Below are 25,711 nucleotides of genomic sequence, written 5' to 3' on the forward strand. Positions count from 1 at the left end.
GTATACATATATAATGAAATAATATTTGAGGTAGCTAGTGACATACTGTGGAATGGGAGTAAAAATTAGTTGTTTTTATTTGTTCCACACAAGACTACAAGTTATGCTATGAAATCATAACTCTTAAGAAAGGTTTAACTGAGTGCAAACTTTTATGGTACAAACATGTCCCCGAAAATCTAATTTAAAAATAAAACACATCATCCCTAAAAGCATTCCTCAGTAACACTAGCTGCATAAGTACAAATTCAGCAGATGGATCATTTGTACAAGATAGTACAAGATGATGCCCATGATTGCCGTAGCATCCAGAATCTCAAATTGGACCAAGTATACAAATTGAAAGTATACAATAATGCATAGGACTGAAATGAATTCATATTTCACCAACAGTCTGTAACATCTCAAGTATTTCAACTACAATTAATGGTTTCACCTCTCAAATGTAACACCAAGGACAATAAACAGCTTCTCTCTTTGACGCGGAGTGGTCTTGGGCTTATCTGGAAGCAAATGGATCATAGGCTTCCAAGCACAATTCCAAAAGAGTACGAAACTCAACTTGACAGCATTCTGATAACCCTTAAGTGCTAAGCCTACTACTTACAGCACAGGGGACGAAATTCTCCATGATTCCACCGAGATGAATCAGTAAATACGGAGACGTCTCTGGGGCTGCTAGAATTTGGCCCGTACTTGACGAGTCTCCCCTGTTATGGCCGACCAGAGCGCAAAGGCTTTTCATGCGTGTGCTCACAATACTCCCTGTTCCTCTGTGTTTTAACAAATCGGAAAATGAAGAAAAAAATCACTTCCCTGACGGTAAGGCTTTCGAAGCGGCACACAGCTGTACTGTGAGTGTAACTGGCTGCACTGGTTGACGACTCTGGAAGTGATAGAGTCTGGGTTTACACACTTCATTTCCTCTGTGGCCGAGGAATCACTGTATAACGGGTCACCTCCTCAATACATTGGGTAGAATTATCAGCCTCATCTTGCCATCTTTATAGCTGGTCATATATAGCTTTATAGCGGACATGGCTCAAATCTAAATCAAAATCACTGACGGCTGATGACAAACTGCCTGGGTATTTTACCTATGCTTACACTACTTTCTTTAATGGCAAATGCGTCACGGTCTTTGCAGACGTATCTCTTAGACACTCATATTCTCTGCACGGCTCAGTAAGGCCCCCGTCTTCCTTTTCTGTCCGGCAAGTTCTGTTGCCATGGCGCCCATATCCTTCAGCCGTTGCCTCGTTCTTCTCGCACAGCTCTCTCCCAGCTCCTCCCGAGAAACCAAGCTCGCTTTTTAAACTAACGCCGCAGAGACCGCTAAATCACACGGATGGCTATTCCGAGCCGATCCCGAGCCCCCGTGTCAATCCACACGCTTTAAAGATCAGTGATCCTGTGCAGCTTCTGCACAGCAACAATGATCTGAGAGCTCTGCCGTGTAGCTGGAAGGTCCTTTTTCTGTCAGTTTCCAGGAGCCCTTGTTAGCCGGACCCGTCAAACCCAGCACCGAGAACGACTCTTGCGAACGTGTTGTGCTCAAAACTGACTCGTTATTTGTAGGCATATGACAAGAGCAATTATCACTCCATAATCATCTGTCACACCAAAAGGACTGATCTGCTAAGCAGATGACTTGCAGATACTGACATTCAATAAGAATTCAACCAAACAGACAGGCTTAGGATCATACTGTGTTCAAAGCTTTTAGTATAAAACTAATATGGAGAATTTCTAAAACTTGTTATTGACTTCTGAAAGGACTTACATACTGTAACACCCTACCTTCATGCATTACGACAAAAGGGAATTAAATAAAACAAAAATATTTGCACAGCCAATAGAACCAATTTAAACCTGTAACTCATTTCAGAAATGTAGTATAGCCCCATCTCATTATGAAACAGGGACTACAACATGATTGCTTTATGGGAGATTTTAGCACTTTTCCTTCAAGTGACGGCTCCCAAAAAACCCCCCAAAAAAACCCCACTCGATTCAGATTCTCATTCGACAGATTCCACACTCCACATCATTAAAAAAACTCTGGAATAATAAATCCCGTCATTATAAAACCACGGTCAAATCTTTGTTCAATAAAGCGGGAAAAACGAATATGTGCAACTCGTGTGAACTCTTCACCGACGGGGTGATAATCTCTGTCCTCGGGCCCAGAGGGAACGGAGCAGCGAAAGCCTTCCCTCGTACCCCGAGGGGACCGGTCCGGTGCGTCCCCGCCCGTCAGACGGTGCTGTCCTGCAGGAGGGGCTCGTTGTCCTCGTCGCTGCCCGGGAGAGGCGTGTCACCCTGGGGGCTGCCGCTGGGTTTGCGGGCGCTGCAGGTCTTCACCACCAGCCTGTGGCACTCTGGGATGAAGGAGGCCACCGCCAAGGCCACCAGCACCGTGCAGGCTCCGAACAGGAAGGGCGGGCCGGGGACACTCAGCCTCTGCTGCGGGGAGAGATCGACAGGCTACTGGAATGTTAAGCAATGACCTCGCAATCTGATTGGCTGGGAGACGTTGTGTGATGAGTCACTCATAATTTAGCAAAACAAAACTGGTTGATTCACTGTATCACATAGTCTCTGCAATGGGTAGAGATCGACAGAGGTCACTGGATATTATACAACAGGTTGTTCCAACCTGGCAATTTGATTGGCTGGGAGCCGTCGTGTGATGAGTCATGCCTAGCTTAGCAAAACCAAATTGCTTTGTTTTAATGTTAGGTTGATTCATTGTATCAGATAGGTATATCTAAAACTGGTAACCTAGCAACACGCCAGAAGCGTTCTGTTCTGTCATTAAAACAGCATAATAATAATAATAAAATTTAACAGACTTACTGTATCATTCTTTAAAAGTATTGGTAAAACTGATCCAAGGACGCAACACAACAGCACAGCAGTGACAATATCTCACGGTAAGCGACTCCTTCTCGTGTACTAATGCATAAGAATCCTTGATTTCCCACACAGTGTAAATAGGAAGCGGGTCTTGCGCTGCAGGAATTGGGATGGGCAGTGGTTGAGAGAGAAATGGGAACGTGGGGTCTGGATGCATTCCCCGGTCATGACCTGCACTTCATTTCCCATGATCAATCGAGGCCCCCCTCCAACATTGTCCTACATCCTTCGAGTCAAAAACATGAGCTACAAGACAATAAACCGAGATAACAGAGAGAGAGAGCACACTGCTCCTTGTAAAAATCTCCTGTGCGTGTGTTTTTCTTTTTAACAAGTGTTTATTGCTAGAACTAGAGGCACAGGCAGTATTATACGTTTACAGATTTTCACTCATATTGATACGGGATAGTGCTACAGAAAAGACCTGAAGGCTCTGTTCAGATATGTGCTTTAAATTAAAGGACAGTGGAAACAACAAACACTGTTCTCTTCAGAGTGAAAGTGGGACAAGCTACTTTGGTGCCAAAGTGTCGTTACACACACCCCACCCCCACTTCCAACCATGTATTGCCCCTGCAAAGGATTGTGGGCCCATGGTCTGGTTAATCGACCACTAGCCTGGATATGTTTTGTGCTGCATAAGACTTAAATGGTTCAATTTCTGTTCTGGTTCATTTCCTTCCACTGTCAGGAACAGTATCAGGAATAAAGAGGAATGAAGTCAGTAGGGAAACATATTGGTGCTATACGACACATTAATTCAATCATTAAACCCATGATGAATAGATCACTCATTGTAACAATCCACTTTATGCGCTAGCTTTTCTTCCCTGTTCATGATACAAACTGTTCTGATACCAAACAGCACTTTGAACTGGATGCTGCACAACTTTTTTTGACAGGGAACAGAATATGTACAGAACACAGGAAAACACTATTGGAACTGAAAAGAAATCAATTGCATTATATGTGGCTGTCGAATTACAGGTAAGCAAAGATCAAGCTATAATAACAAGGTGATTTTTCAAATACTAGGCATTGGCAATATAAGGAATGAGAAAATTAGACATTAAAGCTGAAGTGGTATTCTGTCTTGGCTGCAGAACAGGCTGACTTTTCTGCCACATTCAAGGAGCAGGCAAAACCTGTTACTACAAAACAACACTGAACCTCAAAAGATTTTCAAGAGGTTTCTGCGAGTGGTGTGTTGTCTGCATCTCTGCGTCCGGTTTGAATGGGAGGAGATTTCGGGAGGCACGGTGCGCTCAACCGAGTCAGTTAGCGCTTGGTATGCAGCACCAAGACGCAGATTCAGTGTTCGGATCAACTCTTTCCTCTGGGTTTGTCAAAGGGCACGTTTGCTTTTCAACACCCAGGCCCTCAGAAGCCGCAGGCAAACACCACAATGAAGTACTGGGCAGTGTTTGACTCTTAATTCCACCGCATAGCTCCGCAAAAATGTTGGCCGCTTTGTCCGCCCCCATTCCACCCGGGACTTGGAGTCGCTAATTGCCTGCTCCAGACCCGATTATGTATCGTGTCCCTGGTCCTATACTCAGACACCGAGGTGGCCGTTCGGCTTACAGTCTGGAGAAACGGGTTTATATAGGACAGCTGTGTGCTCTGAAGCCCTTGAATTGGCTTACACTCGCAACACTCTGCAAGCAGCACCTCTTGTTTCCCACCTTCTAGAAGCTTATCGGTGTCGCTACTTGCTACTTAGTTCGGGTCTTGCCGAAGAATAAATACAGAACTGCTGCCAGGTTTTATTAGCCACAGGTTGCGGTTCGCCAGCAAAAACTGCCGAAGCAACAGGCCAGAAAACACTGTCGCTCTGGCGACACGTAATTTATTAGCAATCAGGGAAGATCAACTGAAGTGAACTGAAATGCAAATGGAGTATCCATTGCTTGTCAATTCCGCAAGATATCGAGGAGAAAATTGCTGTGGGAAAACACGAGAGACACAACTCACTTTGTAATTTTCCGCGCTAATTTTTGGTATTGATGGGTTTTGAAGACGTATTTATTATACACACATACAAAAGCACGCATCTAAATATCCATCAACTTCGCAATCATCTTGTGCTAATAATGCAATCGTCTTGGCTAATGAAACGGCAAAAGCAATAGTTCGAATGAACAAAGTCATTTTTATTCTATTGACTACAGTTAAATTGGGTTATAAGGCAGCTCAAGCTTGGCATAGAGCACCTCTGACAACTGGACCGCTTGGGAGAACATTCAACTTTAAAATGCCATTGCTTCAACCCCTGGTCTTCCTAATGAAGTTTGGGGTAGTTGTGCCCCTGTATTAGCAGCAGTTTGATTTCAGCTGGCCTCATTCTAAAATGGCTGCTCATGAACAAGCAGTCTATTTAGAGTGTTTTTATCGATCCTATACCTGTGGCTGTAAGGTCAAGGTTAACTGAGGAATGAAAAAGCCAAGCTGCTAGCACAAGCTAGCGGACTGCTCCCCAGACCACCCCCCATAAATTAAATTAAATTCATTCATTCATTAAATAATTCTACAGAAAAATCACAGGGGAAGGAATACGGATTGGCGTTTATAATGCCGAGCTCCTTACTGGCGGTATTGGTACTCTGCCATCGCCTCAACTGCCACAACTCGACGGCTGAACCGGAATGATCCGGAATGATCCGGTGACAGTACAGGCTCTCACTTTTCTGCCACGTTCAAGGAGCAAAACCGGTGACTAAAAAAATCATGCTGAACCTCGAAAACGTTTGAAGAGGTTTCTGCGAGTGGTGTGTTGTCTGCATCTCTGCCTCCGTTTTGAATGGGAGGAGATTTTTTGGAGGCACGGTGCGCTCTATCGAGCCAGTTAGCGCTTGGTATGCAGCACCAAGACGCAGATGTGTTCAGATCAACTGTCTCCTCTGGGTTTGTCAAAGGGCATGTTTGCTTTTCAACACCCAAACCCAAACACCGCAATGAAGTATTCAGCAGTGTTCGACTCTTAATTCCACCGTATATCTTCGCAGAAATGCTGAGGACTTCAGAATTCGGGGCAAGGAACGCGGATCGACGTTCATACCGGCCGTACCTTGGCTGTAAGATTCTGCAGGGGCACGGTGGTGTCGCTCGGGTTTGGGTTGTCGTTCAGCTCCACGTTGAAGAGGAAGAAGATGAACCCATATAGAGCCGGGCCCAGTCCATTGCAGAGGCCCCGGATCCCAGTTATCATTCCCTGCACCACGCCTGAACGAACGGAGAAAAAAAAAGACCACATACTGTACCTCAGCGCAAGTGCCAGAAACATCACTCTCAATCTCATTTGGCCAGAAGTGAACCCATCTGTTCACTTAGGAAATGACGAGGGCGACATTATCCCGGCTATTCAACATGGTTTGGCCAAAGACGAACGATCTGGTAGCAACACTCAATCAATGGTTCTCTTTTTGCTGGAAGTACTAAATGCAGAGGGAAGCCAAACAACGACATGAAGCTAACAGGCGACAAACCCTGGTAAACCACAAATTCTTTGCCAATCTCACTTTGAATAGCTGGGTGTCATAATACCCCAAAACATTAACCATGTAAACATTGTTCTGAAACCGATTACGGACAGAGATATACCAAGCACCCTAGCTATGAAAGCACAACATCTATTTTACGCTTTTAATCATGTTTCCATTATGTTGCCTTTACATTTCAGAGGGCTTGAAACACACAGCAGGGCATGCAGAGCGATTTGTCCTCAGCAGGTCGGTATGGAGTGCGAGTTCAGCTGAAATCCAGGGACACTCACTCCATGCTGCAGGGATAATGGGTCACTTACAGCCAACTATAGGCCAGAAAGACCGCCTTCCCTGTCTGCATTCAGATTAGCTTGCTCCAAGGACAGAAAAAGCATTACTCTCACGGTACCTCATTTAAAATTAGCCTTGAAGGAAGATTACCAGGAACAGGCACACTGCAATCAGGTTACATTTGTCCTATCATACCCACTTAAACATGGAGAAATCAGGGAACAGTTTCCACCAGGTTCTGCGATGGAGCTTAAAATTCTCCAGAACATCTTTTATCTTTTTCTTTTTTTTCTTTTTCCAGAACACAGTTACCCATGCTGCCTTGCTGCTTTGTGCCCGTGACCTTTCCGGTGGCAGTGACTGTGCGCTCCGTTGATTGGCGGAAACATGGACCGGGGGGGGAGTGTGGGCTTACCTTGCTGCCCGGGATCCGCGCTGCGGGACACCAGAGCACTGACTGCTGGGAAGGTGATGCTGGACATGGCGGCCACCGCGCCTGCGGGCCACATCATCCTGAAACGCATCGCCCGCCAAAACGGTCAACGGACAGCCGAGCACGTACAGCAGTGCCTGCTAAAAGCAGGTACAGCAGTGGTCCCCGCCCCTGGTCCTGGAGAGCCGCAGGGCGGTGCCGGCTTTTGTCTTCGCCTTAATGTCAGCAACCGATTCAACCAAGAAACCAGGAAAACTATGTGAGGTTAAGTTAACTGTGTAATTAACTGCTTTCATTGATCGATTGCTGAGTAACAACAAAAGCCGGAACACCCTGCCGCTCTCCAGGACCAGGAGTGAGGACCACTGATATACATAAATCTAGAACATTCTAACCTATTTGCATATTTGCTTTTGCTTGCTTAAAAATGAGCGTAATGTTACCCCATATGAACTCCCCAGCATTGGATTAGTTGTGCCATAGAATATAATGCTAAGACTTGCAATAGTCTAGTGATGATAAAGCTTGGGCAATGAATGTACAGATACCTTCAAGCAAGAATACATACAAAAATACAATACAATACAATGAAAATCATGCATAGGCTAAAAAATAAGTCTAATAAATACTTAATAAAGTGCTCACTGAGTGCATATAAAGCACACCTGGGTTCTAGTGTTTGTTTTGGATTGGAACACATTTCTGCATTTGACGAAGCTTGCCTGGTGTATTGGAAAAAATTCAATGATCTCAAAAGAGTAACCCCCCGCACCACCCGATCTGCTCCTCCCTGGAGGCTCAAATGCCCCACACAAGACCAATAAAGCAAAGAAAAGTATTTGAATTCAAAACAAATACCATTTGCTCCCAGGCCTGTTTTAAAGTTCTTGCCCACAGTCTTTGCATAAAGTTCAAAGAATGCGCCTTCGGGGACAGCCATGCACATGAAACAGCATTCAGTCCAAATTGAAGCTGAATGACCATTCTCCATGAAGGACCGTTCTCCCACTGCAGGAAACAGCCCTACATTAATAAAGTCTTCATACACTGCTCTTGTGACTATCAGGTGACTGGCCCCCGTGAAGGCACCCTCCATTTTAAATCCCTTATTGTGCTCCAATTAAATCTGCAGCACACACGGATCCTGACAGCTTGGTGCAGACATGTGCAAAGGAAACTAACAGAATGGGAAGAATTTGTCTTGAGCTTGTGTTGAGCGAAAAGTATGCATTTTAAGCCAAAATTGTCAGAAACATACTTATTTTACACTTGATATTCTTGCTCAAGAAGATGCAGATATTTTGGTATGGTTTAGCCACATAAAACATGTATGCATGACAAACGCGGGCATATCTACCAAATTACTTTTTAAATGCTTATTTTTCAGAAGTGCTTCAGTTCTCCGAAAAGGTCTTACATGAGATCATGAGCATGAATGACTTTAAACAACCTACCCAAAACTACCCAAAAACAGCAACAACATCCGAAAAAAAATATGCATAGGAAGATTCAGCCATCTACACTCACCGAGCACTTTATTGGGAACATCTGTACTTTATTACAACTTATTTCTGCCATTATCTAATCAGGCAATTGCGTGGCAGCAGTGCAATGCATACAATCAAGGGTCAGGAGCTTCAGTTAATGTTCACATCAACCATCAGAATGGGGAAAAAATGTGTTCCAAGTAACTTTGATCGTGGAATGATTGTTGGTGGCAGGGTGGTTTGAGTATCTCAGAAACTGCTGATCTCCTGGGATTTAGACACACACTAGTCTCTCGAGTTTGCAAAGGATGGAGCGAAAATCTAAAAACATCCGTAGAAGTCTAAAAAGTCTAATAAATACCTAATAAAGTGCTCACTGAGTGTATAGCATCTAGACTAATGACCCTTTTGTTGTCTTGCAGGCCAATATGGCCTTTGCATTTTGGAAGTTACAATTGATTCCAGCCACTCTATAGCATCAACTGCAGCCAGAATGATTTCAATGAAGTCAAAACATGAATGTCAGAATACACAATGTATTTCTGTCAGAAAATCATTTATTCTCCCTTTAACTTTCCGTGGGATAAATGAGCGAACACAAGGCAATTTAGCCTGAAATGTCAGTACCAAGTATCAATCTACCAAATATCTTCACACAAAATGTGCCTCTTCTACAACATGGAAGCTAAAAGACTGGTAGTTTCTGCCAACAAAAAGCAATAGAATTCAGTAGGAATCTCTGAGAACTACCAGCGAGTGAATAAAAACTGCCCGAGAGTCAACCAAATGGAACTTTAAAGTGAGGCAACTAGAGGACTTCAGCCCTGTGCTTGGTTTTTTAATGAGACAGTCGGTCTCCAGATCTGAAGAGGTAGGTACGGTTCAGCGAAGTTCAGCGAGATACATTATGCAACAGACTGACTTTGTCTAGCTCAGAATTCAGCCAAGCATGCTGCCAGATGAAATTTGTAATACGGGCATCAAAATGGATGACACGAAGTGATCAAAGCAACCGTGGTTGGGCTGATGTAGGAATTAGCCAGACATTTTATCAAAGCACAGAAACTGCTTTAAATTGTACTTTTTTTTTTTTTTTTTTCTTCCTCTCAAGAATTAACAAGACCAAAGCTCAAGAGAGTCACCGGAGAGAAACAACACGATCAAAACCCATTTCAGTCAGATTAATGCTTCAAGAAGACGCCTGCCATTCTTGAATCTCAATCACTACATTTTTATTCTCCTTTTATAAAGTTGACATTTATATTAAATTGTATTGAAATGGAGGTACAATAGGTAATTTAGGACTTCTAATGGTCAAGAGAGGAATTGCAGCAACAAACCCCCTGAAACCACAACACTGTTTATCCCTCCCCCATCTCGGTGAACGTGCTGAGGCTGTGGCAATATGAACTCATTTTCAACCAATGAGCTTCAATTATTGCACAGCTATACAATGTTTTGGTACAGAGGGTCAGTCCCTCAACTTTTGAAAAAATAATTTAAGGACTATAAACACAGGCAGAGGGTGAGTCAACATGTCAGTCAGCCTTTTTCAATGATAGGAAGGGATTTAACAATATTGTAACAATATTTTAAAACAAAAAGCTTACCTATTGTACCTTTAAGGTAAATGGCCTCAGCCCTCCATGTTCTTCTCTGGAACCCCTCATAGGCAATACCACTACACACGTGCACATCGTTAACCCCACTTAACCTTACAATCTATCTCAAGGTGAGCTTGAATACGGTTAATTTATAATCTCCCTGTAGCTAGCCCTTCACCCCTCTGTGTCTCGATGCTACATGAAATCTGGTGTTGAGCCCAGGAGGTATAACAGAACCCAGTGCCGAGGGAAGGGGTCGAGACTCACCACGGTTCTGCTCCAAACCCGTACCAGGCCAGCTGGAGAATCTGGAACCCAAGCCCGAGTAGTACCGTGTTCTTATTCCCGATCGATCTCATTAGAAGGCTCAGGAATACAGTCTGCCAAGAGAGGAGAGGAGGGGGGGGGGGGGGGGGGGGGTGTTTCCACATAAGGCAAGAAAAACTTTGGCGGAGATGCTGTCCCTTCAAGTACAAAATGGCCGTTCACACACTGACCCACATGAGGTGGAAAGGCAACATTGTTCGTCATGGGAGCACGAGATGGACTTTATAGACGAGTGGCCCTCACCCCTGGTCCTGGAGAGCCGCAGGGTGCGCTGGTTTTCACTCAGCACTTAACTGACCAATTCATTACAGTTAACTCACCTCACCTGGTTTCTTGGGTCTGAATTGGTTGCAGATGCCAAAACAAAAAAACAGCACACCCCATGGCTCTCCAGGACCAGGAGTGAGGACCATTGCTGTAGACCATCTTAGATGGGAAGTTACTGTTTCAAAGAAATGTACTAAGGTCTTGTTTATACAAGTTCACAGGTATATTTTTGTCATGTACAGAGACTGAGGATTAAAAAGATGAAAATCAAACACCTGTGCTACGATGGAAAGGATCCCCACCACGGCTATGAAGGCTGCAATTGTTGGGGGTGAAAAGCCAATGATCTGAGAGAAGAGAGACAAATAATACAATGTAAGACACATGAAACATGGACTATCCAAAAAGATGGCATAAGCGAAGATCCTCTTGGGGGCGGGGGGATAACAGAGTATATTTTGTCAAAATTGTTTGGGGGTGTTGGCTTTCACAGTAAAAGCATGACAACAGTAGGCCTAGTAGTGTACTCATACAATCACTTCAGTCTCATTTAATTGATTTAATTATTATTTATTTCTGCACAGTTAATACAAAGAAATTAGTGTCATGTGGGAATACATTCTCTATAGTATAATTATAGAATAATGTGGCAAGACAGTGTTTTGGATGCAAGTAATTGTTGAGCTCTTGGCCAGCTTGGCTGATACCGTTGTTGCAGGGAAAATCTATCATGAGTGTGGCACATTTCTGGGCATACGCTAGCGGTTAGGCTTGTCACAATATTAAGTCACAACACTTTCACACATCCACGATGCACTCGCTCAAGATGGAGTGCTGAATATCTGCAGGCCTCTCGAACAGCCTGAAGACCAATCTGGCCCACGGGCAAGAGCTACTGCAGGCTATTTAGAGTGCATTAGCTCTCCTTATTCAGGCTTGCACCAGAGACCAGTGGTTTGGGTTTTTGGGAACTTTTTTTTCAAGTTCCCCGTTTAAAACTGCACAACCACCAATCTACCAAAGGACAAATGAGCAAAACACACAGCCATCATTCAATAAACAGTTCAATATTCTTTATATGGAAGAACAATGAATTGAACTGAAGAGAGCAGCATTATGATAGCTAGTCTTTCAATAAAGATCTCTGATGAAATAATACATAATACATTCTAATCATGGGCTGCAAGTACATTCAATGAAAGCACAGAGAAGTCACAATTTGATGACTCAATAATAATCTAATAATATACTACTATATGGGAATAACAGTGATGTTTGGAAGTCGTAATCCAACGCATGCCAGCTGTACCAATTTTCAGAAAGATAGGAGTACAATTTCACATCAGAACAATTGCATTGTCTTTTCTTAGCACAGCAACCGCCTTGCAAGTATACATTCAATTCCACATACTGAGAGTTGAACAGTACTTCACTGCAATGGCAATTAACACGTCAGGATAAAATTAACTCCTTTGGCCTTAACACTTACCATGCTAGTTTTGTTTTTCAATAAATATGTTAAATATGCCTTCAAAATTATCACATACTCCCAAAACCTGAAGCACAATTCTCTTCATTTAAAGCAGTACACGATCCATAAACCAATTTTAAAAAAATGTATTGAATGCCTTTTTTACGAATAGGACATCATGAATATTTTATGACCTCACAGTGCCCTCCATTACAGACACAAGGCGGTAGGACTGTAAGAGTGTGGGTTTCCTCTCTGCGGCTCACCTGTCGTAAATAAAGGAAGAAGCTGGAGTATTGGCCGGCTTCGGGCAAGTAGGACAGGAATACTGTGATGCAGATCAGCAGCACCGTGGAGTCCTTCCCCACCTTCTTCAGGGACTGCGGACCAGAACGACTTTAAAACCAAGCAATCTCACATCATCTTATTAAAGTCTCTTTCTCCAACTGCAAATTATATTCTATGGAGGAAACGTTCTTATGCAAATGGCCAAAATGAATGAGCGTCCAACTGAAAAAAAAATTACGACCTTAATATTGTACTTAAATTTCTTAATATCATACATAAATAGGCAATTTCGAAATTGTCCAAATGTAGCGGTTGAAAACTATCAAAGCATAGTTAAAGAGCTTGACAGTACATTTAAAGAAAATTAAACCGAAACCACAAACGAAAAGAAATGAATGGTTTTAATCTCAGAATCAGGTTATTGCGGGCTTATAGCAGGCACTCACAGCAAATGGGTCGGCCTGCTTCCACGAAATGAACGTTCCCCACGAGTTCAGCCTCATCTTCTCTGGCAGGGACTCGGGCACGGCCAGGAAGACGAAGCAGATGTCGCACAGGGAGATTAAGGTGGCCACCAGCACCACCAGGTTGTCCCCGTATTTGTATGAAAGGTAGGCGCCGATGGCTGGACTCATCACCAAGCTTGCCGCAAACGTGGCGGACACCTGAAAACAGGTGACAAAGGGTTAAACTAGAGTTATGTTATATGCAAAACACCCATTTATATTAGGACATTGAAGCCATCGTTCATTTTTTATAAATGTTTGAAGATGCACGCACGGTAAATGTCTCATAATAGGACCTAATGAAACTAGCTCAGAAATGCAAGTCGACTAAACCATCAGACATTAAACAGGAATTAAATTCTCGTGCTGTTCCTTGCACAACATTGCTACATTTAATAACATACTTTATTACACAACCCGTTTAAATCAGCGCACCAAAAACTCATCACATACTTTACCTTCATTTGAGAATATTAGAAATCCTAGTGTCTAGAGGAGGCTAGAGGCCATTTTAGTTAGCTTTTTCCCCTTTGATATCTGATCACAACAAAACCCAGCAAATGACCACATGAGCTTATATCATATTACATTACATTACATTACAGGCATTTGGTATCAATTGCGATGTACAACAAAGTGGAAAACCATAACCTCTGAAAGACCATAGAGGGAAGTACAGTTCCAACTGCTAGGAACGACCACAAAGATAAAAACTTGGACCTGGTAGATTAATCTGATGAGACAAACAAACGAAAGTAGCAATAAACGGTCATCCTTTAACCATAAATATATCCAACCATCTGTAAATACAGTGCATCCGGAAAGTATTCACAGCGCTTCACTTTTCCAACATTTTGTTATGTTACAGCCTTATTCCAAAATGGAATAAATTCATTTTTTTCCTCAAAATTCGACACACAAAACCCAATAATGACAACATGAAAGAAGTTTTTGCAAATTTATTAAAAATAAAAAAATAAAAATTCACATGTACATAAGTATTCACAGCCTTTGCTCAATACTTTGTTGATGCACCTTTGGCAGCAATACCAGCATCAAGTCTTTTTGAATATGATGCCACAAGCTTGGCACACCTATCTTTGCGCAGTTTCACCCATTCCTCTTTGCAGTACCTCTCAAGCTCCATCAGGTTGGATGGGGAGCGTCGGTGCACAGCCATTTTCAGATCTCTCCAGAGATGTTCAATCGGATTCAAGTCTGGGCTCTGGCTGGGCCACTCAAGGACATTCACAGAGTTGTCCTGAAGCCACTCCTTTGATATCTTAGCTGTGTGCTTAGGGTCGTTGTCCTGCTGAAAGATGAACCGTCGCCCCAGTCTGAGGTCAAGAGCGCTCTGGAGCAGGTTTTCATCCAGGATGTCTCGGTACATTGCTGCATTCATCTTTCCCTCAATCCTGACTAGTCTCCCAGTTCCTGCCGCTGAAAAACATCCCCACAGCATGATGCTGCCACCACCATACTTCACTGTAGGGATGGTATTGGCCAGGTGATGAGCGGTGCCTGGTTTCCTCCAAACATGACGCCTGGCATTCACGCCGAAGAGTTCAATCTTTGTCTCATCAGACCAGAGAATTTAGTTTCTCATGGTCTGAGAGTCCTTCAGGTGCCTTTTGGCAAACTGCAGGCGGGCTGGCATGTGCCTTTACTAAGGAGTGGCTTCCGTCTGGCCACTCTACCATACAGGCCAGATTGGTGGATTGCTGCAGAGATGGTTGTCCTTCTGGAAGGTTCTCCTCTCTCCACAGAGGAACACTGGAGCTCTAACAGAGTGACCATTGGGTTCTTGGTCACCTCCCTGACTAAGGCCCTTCTCCCCCGATTGCTCAGTTTAGACGGGCGGCCAGCTCTTTGAAGAGTCCTGGTGGTTCCGAACTTCTTCCATTTACGGATGTTGGAGGCCACTGTACTCATTGGGACCTTCAAAGCAGCAGAAATTTTTCTGTACCCTTCCCCAGATTTGTGCCTCGAGACAATCCTGTCTCGGAGGTCTACAGACAATTCCTTTGACTTTATGCTTGGTTTGTGCTCCGACATGCACTGTCAACTGTGGGACCTTATCTAGACAGGTGTGTGCCTTTCCAAATCATGTCCAATCAACTGAATTTACCACAGGTGGACTCCAATTAAGCTGTAGAAACATCTCAAGGTTGACCAGTGGAAACAGGATGCACCTGAGCTCAATTTTGAGCTTCATGGCAAAGGCTGTGAATACTTATGTACATATGATTTCTTCGTTTTTTAATTTTTTAATAAATTTGCAAAACTTTCAAAAAAAACTTATTTCATGTTGTCATTATGGGGTGTTGTGTGTAGAATTTTGAGGGGAAAAAATGAATTTATTCCATTTTGGAATAAGGCTGTAACATAAAATGTGGGGAAAAGTGAAGCGCTGTGAATACTTTCCGGATGCACTGTATGTGCATCCTTGCATCCATGTGCTGTTGTTTTTAAAATTTTAATAACAGAAGCTCCCTTACCAGTCCATAAGCTGTGCTTCTCTCATGCTCTTCGGTGACATCAGCTACGTACGCAAATATCACGGAGAACGTCACAGAGAAGATCCCAGATACGGAAATCAAGGCGAAGTACCACCTGTGAAAAGTTCGAAAAATAATTCTGGATCGTGAAAATGATTCAATGAACCACTTTCAACATTTTAAGCAGGGTGGTAAAAGTATTTGCACAGCTGGCCGTGCTGCCAACGGGTGCTTGGAGCGGATGAATATACAAACAAAGATCTGAAGCACCCGCACATGGCAAGTCAAGCTCACGGTTTAATTGGCACACGGAAGAAGCGTGTCAGTAGACAGCAGACACATTTCAAAGCACTGGGTTTCTAACTTTCTAGCCAGTTCTGGCACTATAAATACATTTATGTTTTTCAACAGGAAAAAAAAACGTGCCTTCAGGAAAAAACATTACACAGCAGATGAAAAAACAGCAGGCTCAAAATGAACAATGCAACGATTATATTTCTAGTCAAGTGATTGTGATTGAAGTGATTGGTATTTCCACTTGCCTATTTTTTATTATCTTTGTTTAGTATTAATTTAACACACTGAAACACACTGAAACCTGCCATAGGTAAAAACAAATAAAAAATTACTCAAGACAACTGCGATCTGAAAAAGTTTATTCAAAACATAATCAAAATGATTCCCATTTATTTATTCCTCAAATAAATAAAATCTACACGCTGCAGAGAACAGTGACGCCCTGGTCACCATGAGGCTGAAGTTTCCAGTCAGAAGCCGTTGGGTGTGAGAACACATGAGGGGCATGTGACTGTACACGGCAGACACACACACACACACACACACACACACACACACACAGCGGATACACACACACACAGCAGACACACACACACAGCAGATACACACACACAGCAGATACACACACACAGCAGATACACACACACACACACACACACAGACACAGCAGATACACACACAGACACACACACAGTGGATACACACAGACACACACACACACACACACAGACACACAGACACAGCGGATACAGACAGACACACAGTCCACACAAACACACAACGGATACACTCACACTCACACTGGCTCTTACCACGGGCTTATTCTCATGAGCGGGATGGGGGCGCAGGTGAAAAAGACGGTGAGGATGAGGAAGGACCTCCGGCCCCACGTGTCCGACAGGGCCCCGATCAGAGGGGCACTCAGGAAGGACAGCAGCCCCTGCAACACAAGGACCGGTTCTTCAGGGAGAGCTCGGCTAGCAGAATCAGGGGGCATTAATGGGAAATAGCAAAGCATAAATTCCATTAGAGATGTTTTCTTTTTTTACATAGGAGTGGACACTGTGCGGAACAGCTTGCCAGGACATGTAGTTGTGGCAGAAAGACTGCAGGTTTTCAAGACCAGATCAGATAAGGTGCCACATACTATAAGGGGCAGCCTGTAGTGTAGTGGCTAAGGTACATGACTGGGACTAGGTGGTTTGAACCCCGGTGTAGCCACGATAAAATCTGCACAGCTGTTGGGCCCTTGAGCAAGGCCCATGACCCCGCATTTCTACAAGGGGGATCGTTTGGACTCCTGCTTAGTCTAATCAACTGTAAGTCGCTTTGGATGTCAGCCAAATAACATGTAATGTATTTAGCTTTTAGGCAAACTAAGCGGCAGCACTTTAGTGGTAGGAAAAGGCGAGCATTGCTGGGCCGAATGGCCTGTCATTATGTTAGGTAATGCTCAGGTGACATCACTTCCTTCGAGCTTGATGCGTGTTTACAGGAACAGAGCGGAGCAGAAGGAAGCTCTGTTCCTGTGTGGTGTGGGGAAGGGCGGTTTGAGGCTCACATATCACCGAGAAGGCTTAGGCCACTCGGGCGTTAAATAACTTGGATCGCCTCCACCACCTCCAGCAGACAACCACCAAAGTCCATTATGATGAAAAATAACATTTATATTTAAGAAAGAAAGAAATAATTTTACATATTATTTAATAGCTTGTCATAGCGACTGAATGTCAATTTAGCTCAACATAAACCCCAGTACCAGGGAAGGTAATGTAGCACTACAATCATCAGCATGGCTTTCGATCACACCAAAAAGTATTTCTGTCTTACATTTAGAATACAAAACGTATTTCTATTACTCTCTTGCCAAAGGGGTAAGACAATTTCACTTGACAAACAAAAAGTAGTTTCAGACATACAACACATTTAATGATCAGTCTGGCAGTTCGGTCTTCTCAGTAGTCACACTACTCAAACTGACCACAGCAGCAGTCCAGCTCTCCATTATGCTAATCAAAGCCTAGCATATGCTGTTCAGAGTACACCATTGCTCCAAGAACCTCAGCATATCCACCGTCTAGCAGCTGCAATATTTTTGTGAAAATACTGAGTGGAATCTGATAAAATGTGACATTACTCTTATCAATCATCAATAAATGGTATGACTAGCTTTGTTTAATGCAAGGAAACAGACCACAGCAGAGAACAATGTCACACTTTATAGTTGCATGATTTTGGGATTTCGCTTTTAAGGTAAACCCACGTAGAAGTGAAAACTAATTTTCAAGAAAAAATTGTCCAATAAGTAATACTTTTTAAAGGATTAACATGGTGGCTGAACATGACACTTGCCAGTTGTCTTTAGGCAACAATTTTTTTTAGCTACTTCCCACTATAAAAATTGTGATTAAATAATACAATTTCACACTATAAAAGTTAACCCAAACTGTCTGGGCATGGTAATGAGAGCTGTCAATTACCTATGATTGACAGACTGTACCCCCACTTTCCACACATTATTGTTACCATACCTCCATGATCGCACATCTTGGGAATTTTCACAAGCTAGCTAACTTAGTATCACTATCGATTGCTAAGGTAAGGACACAGACTTATCCAATAATAATTTTTGCGAGCTAGCCTAGCTAGCCATGCTAAGATAAAAGCACAACTATAACATCCTTATGAAAGCAAGCTAGCTAGCTAACGTTATCGATTACATCTAACATTAGCTAGCTAACTAAATGACTATAACCACAAAGTCTAATAGGTTCACTTAATCTGGAGTGCCTAACGTAAAATATTTGCATTGTCTTGCCGGGAGGCCAGCGGCGCTAACTGCGTGGAGAGGGGAGTGGTTATCCTCATGCCACCCGCATATTTAATACTTTCATCGTGTTTTTCAGTGCCCTCTTGTGCAAATAGCACATAAAAGCTTAGAAAGTGTGACAAACCACCATGTTAATCCTTTAATAACAATCAAATAACAGGCACGGTAGAACAATCAAAAAGGTGAGAACCCCAGTGTCAATATTACTCAACTGTATGCATATCAGAGTATACCATAACATGGATTCAGTTTCCTCACATCAGTGAAAGCTTTTATATTTCTAATTATTCTTCAGTAGCCGGTAGCCACTAACACCTTCACTACCAAATACACTGGTGAAAGAAAGCTAATCTCCGTCACAAAGAACCACAAATGAACAGAGGATTTACCAGTGTGTACTGGCAAGGACATTATGACAGAGTAGTAAGCTGAAACACAAGAACATGTTGGAAACCCGATACATAATTACTGTATGCCTCTAAATGTTAACAATTCACAGCCCTGTTTAAATGGTAAATGTATACATTCCATGCAAGGTCAATGTTCTAGCACACCATTTGAGTTGCACGTTGTGGAAACAGGGCTGTGAGTGGAGGTTCTCGCTCCTAGACCGGATGAATGGTGCTATACAAATGCAATACATTCCAAAGAGGCTACAGTTAATATGGTTTCAGCCAATCAAAGCAGATCTCTGTTCATGTGACCTGTGATATCAATCACAGAATATACATCAACACAAATTTGAATGGAAGATTTTAATAATGAACGATTACATTCACAAGAATCTGCTTGGGATGATATAACAATGTTACAGTACATTTTCCAAAACATGAGCACGATATATTTAACTTTTAACAGGAATAACGGAAAACAGAACAGAACACAAAATGACAGAATATGTTGACACCTGTGACCTTTGTATCAGTACTGTATCAACTAAAGCTATGGACACAAAAACTATGAACACATGTTCCCTTATAATGAATATCTTGAACATACAAGAGGAATGGGAGGCGAGTGCTTAAATATTTGTTTTGGCACAGGCAGCAGAGTTCCCTACCTTCACTCCCTGGATAAGCCCATTCATGAGAAACGTATGGCGCGGAAACGTTTCATGCAGAACCTGAGAGACACAAACACAAACATGGGGTACGTTCAGAATGAAAACACTTGTCTGGGAAAAATTTACATTTTTGAATTGCACAAAAAGTTTCTTAAAGGTACAATAGGTAATTTTGGACTTCTAACTGTGAAGAGGGGAATAGCAGCAACAAACACCCTCAAACCACAACACTGTTTAAACCCAATTATCAACCAATGAGCTTAAATTATTGTACATCTATACAATGTTTTGGTACAGAGAGCAGGTCCGTCAACGGTATATTTTGAAACCTGAATTAAGGGCTATAAACACAGGCAGAGGGTGAGTCAGCTTGTAAGTGAGCCTTTTTCAATGATTCATCAGAGAAATGGTCTTGTAACAATGTGTTAACACAAAAATCTTACCTATTGTACCTTTAAGTAAAAAATAAATAAATAAATAATTGTCACCCGACACAACTAGCGTCGTTTTTTGTCAAAAGGTTTGCTGTGCAACTGCCCAGGTGAATAAGAACATTAAGTCACAATACAATATCTAAATCACGCAGACATTATGAGATTTAACGTGCATACTTTTGGCTGATAAGCATCTCTAATTGTACATATGTATTCTCAATGTGCCTCTCAGTCTACTGTTCATCACCCACTCACAAAGTTCTCACGACATTAACCTAGCTATCAAAGGTAATCATTTACAATTTAGGTGCATGTAAACGTAGAAATGTATCCCTGTAACTGCAACGGCAGTTTTTGTTTATCAGGGATGAAAGTTTAAGACAACAGGAAATGGATTAGCAACTACTGCCACAGAATAAAATAAATACTAACACTATTGGCCATTCCCTGTTCGAAATAGAACACCAACTACCATGCACTCCCTCAGTTTAGACCAGACATCTATCTAACCGTAAATCCATGTAACTGCAAATCAATTTGCTGGATTTCCAAAATACTGCCAATGTTTGCTTCTCATATTCAAATGTCATGAGACTTTTCAAGTCAATTCAGACGGTACTTCCTGGAGGAATTGAAATATTGACTTTAATTAAATGAATATCATTTGCATTTGTAATCTTAAAGTATTAATTAGGCTATGTGTTCATGATCTGCTGGAAAAGAATCAATTATGTAATCTGACTAATTAAAAGACAGCTTCATAAATTTCCCCTTGCAAGAGCTTCACTTTTAAATATCTCCCAGTTTCCACAAATGACAACATTTATACCAAAGGCTGCACCATCTGGATGAAATCCAGGTGTTCATGAAGAACACACAAGCTACTTCCAACCTCCGCATGGCTAGTGACAAAATCCCACACATTTCTGCAACTGTTTGTAAACACTTCCAAAAAGACAAATTTATCATCCAGTTTTAAAATAAGCAGACTTAACCTGTTCAATCTTCAAATCAGCATATCCAGTAGACGGTTATAGATTTCTAATTTCTGCAGATAATTTGATACACCTCTGCTGAATATTTAGCTAAATGTCTGGCCCAATTGTTATTTTGTATATTTATTTGTCTCACACGATTTGAAAATATATAAACGACTACTATTACTGTATTGCTAAAAGTTATACAGTTAAGCATTCACGGTTCATGTGACTATCAGCACCTTTGCAAAGGATCATCACAGCTTACTTTGAAATGATAAATTACTGTGCACATGTACTGCTGGAAATATACCCAAGAAATTTTGATTAAATATAGGCCTATTGTTCATGGATTCAGAAACAGTGCTCTATAAGAGACTTTATACCTGTAACCTCCAGGGAACAAGCCCAGATCCTTAACCACAACTGAAACTGCACACGTTAATACTCATATTTATAACACTGCTGTAATAATTATCTTAGGGAAGCACAATAACATTGAGCCCAAACTCATACCTGGCCATAACCTCCTGAGGCCAATGAGAAAGAAAAGTATTTGTGTTACATAATACAAGTGTCTTGGATGACAAAAACATGTTGCAGTGAAAATATATATTTTACTTAATTCTAATTGAATTTATTTTATGTTAAAGGCACACAAGCATCATTTTTTAATGTTTTTGAGCTTTTCATAACTTGTGTGCCATACTGATTCAAGTTAAAGAAAAAAACCTATTTTGGTCGAAGTATGAACACAGGAGACTAGGGAGTTTTCAAAAAAACTTATGTCTCTGCTGTTTGGGAGCATTTTGTGGGCGTTTCAGATACTAAAACCAAAAAGAGAATTCTGATGTTTGAGGGCCTTTAAGTGAAATACTGTATAGAGCTCAAGGGAAGCCAAAATGTAATGTCTCAGAGTCTCAGGAGGCTAAAATGAACTCATTGATATCAGCTGATAAGCCAAGATCATGGTCGATATGATGTAGCACTCATGCACCGGAGGACTGAGGCATTGCATGCGTTGTGATGCCCTAAATGACAGTGGCTGAAAGGGCCATGCTCATAAAGTAGCCTTATCGTAGTCACCTGAAGCTCTTATTTCTTTTAGATTTAATCATTTTCTCAGCCACTCGCTCAAGTAAAGCGATACAGAGACTCAGAAGCTCTCTTGCCAGTCGGTATTGACCAACACGGCCAGTCGTACGTCGGTTATTGATATCGGTCCAAGAATTTCCATATCGTGCCTCCATGACTTATCTAGTTGCCTGCCGAGTAATGGCTGCTCTGTGCTAAAAAGAATAGCCATTTCATTATGGCACATAAACTTACAGTCAGCATTGGAGTTGTAAGCAAACCCCAGGCGAAAAACTCCAAGAAGATGACCACCACTGCATGGGTCACACTGGCTCTGCCCACACCCTGAAGAGGAAGAGGAGAGAGAGAAAATATTCAGTGGCTGAAGCACAAATCACTTAATCCTGTAGAGAAATGGAAGCAGGAGAACATATTCATCAACTGTGCCAACCTCAAGACATAACACATACCCGAAAAGCATATTTTGCTGATGAAAGAAAATATGAAGATTATTATATTAATAAATATTTCAGCAAGGTCTTCTCATTCATTAAATATCATTAACAAATGAAATATCAAACTGCCAAAATCTAATCATCGCAGGCATTATATCTTCAATGTCATAAACCACAGACATAAAAAATGGTATTGCAATATTAATATGAAAATGATTTTCAATATTAAATAAGCTACCACAGCTGGCCTAAAACTCACAGTGACTGCACACTGTGCACTGTGCACAGTGACTACATGTAAACTGCTCACTGTGAACTGTACTGGTAGGGGAAAGAGCTAGCAAACAAAGACAGAAAGTATTATAACAGCCATTTCAACAATACATGGTTAGATGTATACAAGATGATACAAACAACCATCAAAATGATAATCAGATCCTTGTGATTTGCTCTGAATAGATATGTTATACCAATGTAATATAATGTAATTTAAAGTAACTTCTCAGAGGAAACTGCTCTTAAACTAATTTAGAGGTTCAGTTTCAATACAGCAGGCTACTATAGTACCGCTTCCATGCGGGTAGCTTTGTTGGGACAGGACAGAGTTCCTGCTCTGTTCTACTCACTATCCCTGTTCTAGAGGTCTTTATTCATGTTTGTTGGAGGCAACCAACCAACTTGAATTCTTGAGTGAATGAAGAAAGGATTGATTAGTTAATAATAATAGGTTAAATACAGTGCAGTCTGTAAGTATTTAGACAGTGAGTTTTTTTTTTTTTTTGCTCAGTAATAAATAAGCTTTCAGCTTTGAGGGTTTTTACATCAATATTGGGTGTACGGTGTAAGAATTACAGCCCTTTTCATACATAGTCCCTCCAATTTTAGGGGACCAAAAGTAATTGGACAATTGGCTGCTCAAATATTTCTTGGACAGGTGCTTTAAGATTCATCATTAGTTCATGCATAAAAGTGCTCTGTTGTTGTGCCAAAGAGGACCAAAGAAGTGTCAATGCCAGTAAAACAGGCCATCATGAGGCTGAAAATCAGTATAAATCAATCAGGGAAAAAGTTAGGTATGTAAAAATTAACTGTTTGGTACATTATTAATAAGCAAGAACAAGCTGGTGAGCTCAGAAATGTCAATGGGCATGGCCAACCAGTGCAGTGTAGGGATGACAGAACGATCTTGTTTTATTTAAATGTTTTGTTTCCTGGAGTAGTACATAGCTGGATTTTACACCAAGGGTATAATCTACACAGGTAACTATTGTGTATAGTTAAGATAATGCTATGGGTAAAACAGACCATGGGTAAAATAAAATGAAATCTGCTTTGTGTTTCATTGTCAGGAGGTATATACGGGTTATGGTGTGTTAAAAGCTCTGCTGGGCTAAGTTACATAAAAGTTATAGAGGTGTGTCTGGACGGCTTTTCGGAGAAAACCCCGACATGGAAAGGTTCGATGGGAGACGTAGGCAACTATCCGAGGAGATCCCGTCTTTCTTACAATGTGCAGACATGTCTCGTTTATTTTACTCATGTGTATTATGCAACGTGAGCCAGATCAGATCGGTTATTTGATTAAGCAAATCAAGTCTGGGGTTAACTATTCGGTGTCAACGTGTTACTTTCCAGGTGTTGGAATGCTGGTTGCAGTCAACTGCGCGGAAGCAACCCTTCAAAACAAAAGAATCTCTTAACTTTTCAGCTAGAGTACTTTTCCATGGTGGTTGGAGGTGGTGGTTAACGCATTTCTTCTTATAGGCTATATTGGAATTGGATCATACAAAACACGATATTTCGACAAGCAACATACTTCTAAATAGCCTGTAACTACAGGCTAACATTCTTACAAATACGGATGCATGAGCTGTGTAGCGCTATTAGGTTACCACAATACATTCTGAACATCAGCATGTTTGAAATATGATATTCGTATAAAAATTAGTAGCCGGCTTTTATATGCCAGCTCTGTCACCTACTTCATGGCCGTGTCATTTGTTCATGGCACCGTGGAATCTTATGCAACAGGATGAACCCAGTGGCTTGTTTGAGATACAACTTCGTAACATATATTATAGGTTAGTTGGTAGTAGTAGCCCCACCAAATGTTTAGCATTGATCCACTGTTGTCTGATGCTATAGCCCATCTAAAAAAACGATTTTTATTTGATCCTGTAAAAGAGATCATGATATTAAATACGACGCATTAATTAGCAAGGCTCCTAAAAAGTAAACCATATGGTATGCTAATATTAATGGCTATTTAGTTTTGCCTAGTCCATATCAAAGACCAAGAAGCCCCGCATGTCTACACAGACATACGAAAGAGAAAGTTAACTTTAAAAACTGGATTGCGAACTACAGCAGTGACGACCATTTTTACGTGGGTTTTTTTCAGCTTCCTGCCCGCGCCTGTAGCTTTGAAAACAGCATCTTAAGCTTTTAATTGCCTGTGTTTGAATTACCTAACTGAATTAATACATGTCAACACCACTAAGATGTAACAGCTTCCGTAAAATCATTTGATTACACTTCTGGTTACGGTGTTTAGCCCATAGACGTCCAGAGACTGATAGAATGTGCATCAGAAAAGCTCAAAAACATTCACTTACTGGGTTCCCATCTTTCGTGAGTATTCTTTTGACCAACATGATGCAGTTGGTCTGCTTTTTCTCCTGGGTCATCTCACATTTTGACGGTTTTATAGGAAATCCATGTTGCGTGGATGTCTTGGATATTCCCGGTTCTTCCAGGTTGCCTTAATAACGTCGTTCAAGAAATACTCCGGATCTAGCTAATTGTGTAGGCTACTGCGGTAAGTCTCACTATGATTGCATTCCTGACTTTTCACTGTGAACTGTAACACCACCGCCTTCAACACGCGACCGGAAGCTACGTGTCTAGTGAGAATGACGTCCAATCACCTAGCAACCGCAGAGAAATGAAGTTAATGCTTAACAATATAATAACTGAACAATAAATAGAAGAAAAGAAGTTGAGGACAG

The 25,711-nt window shown here is 41.7% G+C and overlaps 1 protein-coding gene across 3 annotated transcripts; it reads right to left on the reverse strand.

Moving 5' to 3' along the window:
- Positions 1-53: 53 nt before the first annotated feature.
- On the reverse strand, positions 54-25,581 carry mfsd14bb (major facilitator superfamily domain containing 14Bb). 3 transcript variants are annotated; one of them, XM_061260470.1, is made up of 12 exons: positions 25,319-25,581; positions 22,504-22,593; positions 19,761-19,823; positions 16,683-16,810; positions 15,574-15,688; positions 13,016-13,234; positions 12,548-12,661; positions 11,086-11,157; positions 10,484-10,596; positions 7,108-7,205; positions 5,987-6,141; positions 54-2,463 (listed from the first exon to the last, which is right to left on the reverse strand). In XM_061260470.1, the coding sequence occupies exons 1-12, from the start codon at positions 25,388-25,390 to the stop codon at positions 2,257-2,259; spliced, it is 1,446 nt and encodes a 481-aa protein (XP_061116454.1). In that variant the 5' UTR covers positions 25,391-25,581; the 3' UTR covers positions 54-2,256. The 3 variants fall into 3 exon arrangements, with proteins under 3 accessions (XP_061116454.1, XP_061116453.1, XP_061116452.1); XM_061260469.1 differs by having other exon boundaries at positions 54-2,466; XM_061260468.1 differs by having other exon boundaries at positions 54-2,487.
- Between the last annotated feature and the right edge of the window lie 130 nt (positions 25,582-25,711).

Source organism: Conger conger, chromosome 11, assembly GCF_963514075.1.
Source record: "Conger conger chromosome 11, fConCon1.1, whole genome shotgun sequence".
Classification (NCBI taxonomy): Eukaryota; Metazoa; Chordata; class Actinopteri; order Anguilliformes; family Congridae; genus Conger; species Conger conger.

Coding starts and splice junctions, on each gene's coding strand:
- mfsd14bb (XM_061260468.1), bottom strand. CDS start 25,390: ATGACCCAGGAGAAAAAGCAGACCAACTGCATCATGTTGGTCAAAAGA. Junction 11,158..12,547: donor TCTTCCTTTATTTACGACAG/GTGAGCCGCAGA, acceptor CTCTTCTCTCAG/ATCATTGGCTTTTCACCCCC. Junction 2,488..5,986: donor TGCAGAATCTTACAGCCAAG/GTACGGCCGGTA, acceptor ACATTCCAGTAG/CCTGTCGATCTCTCCCCGCA.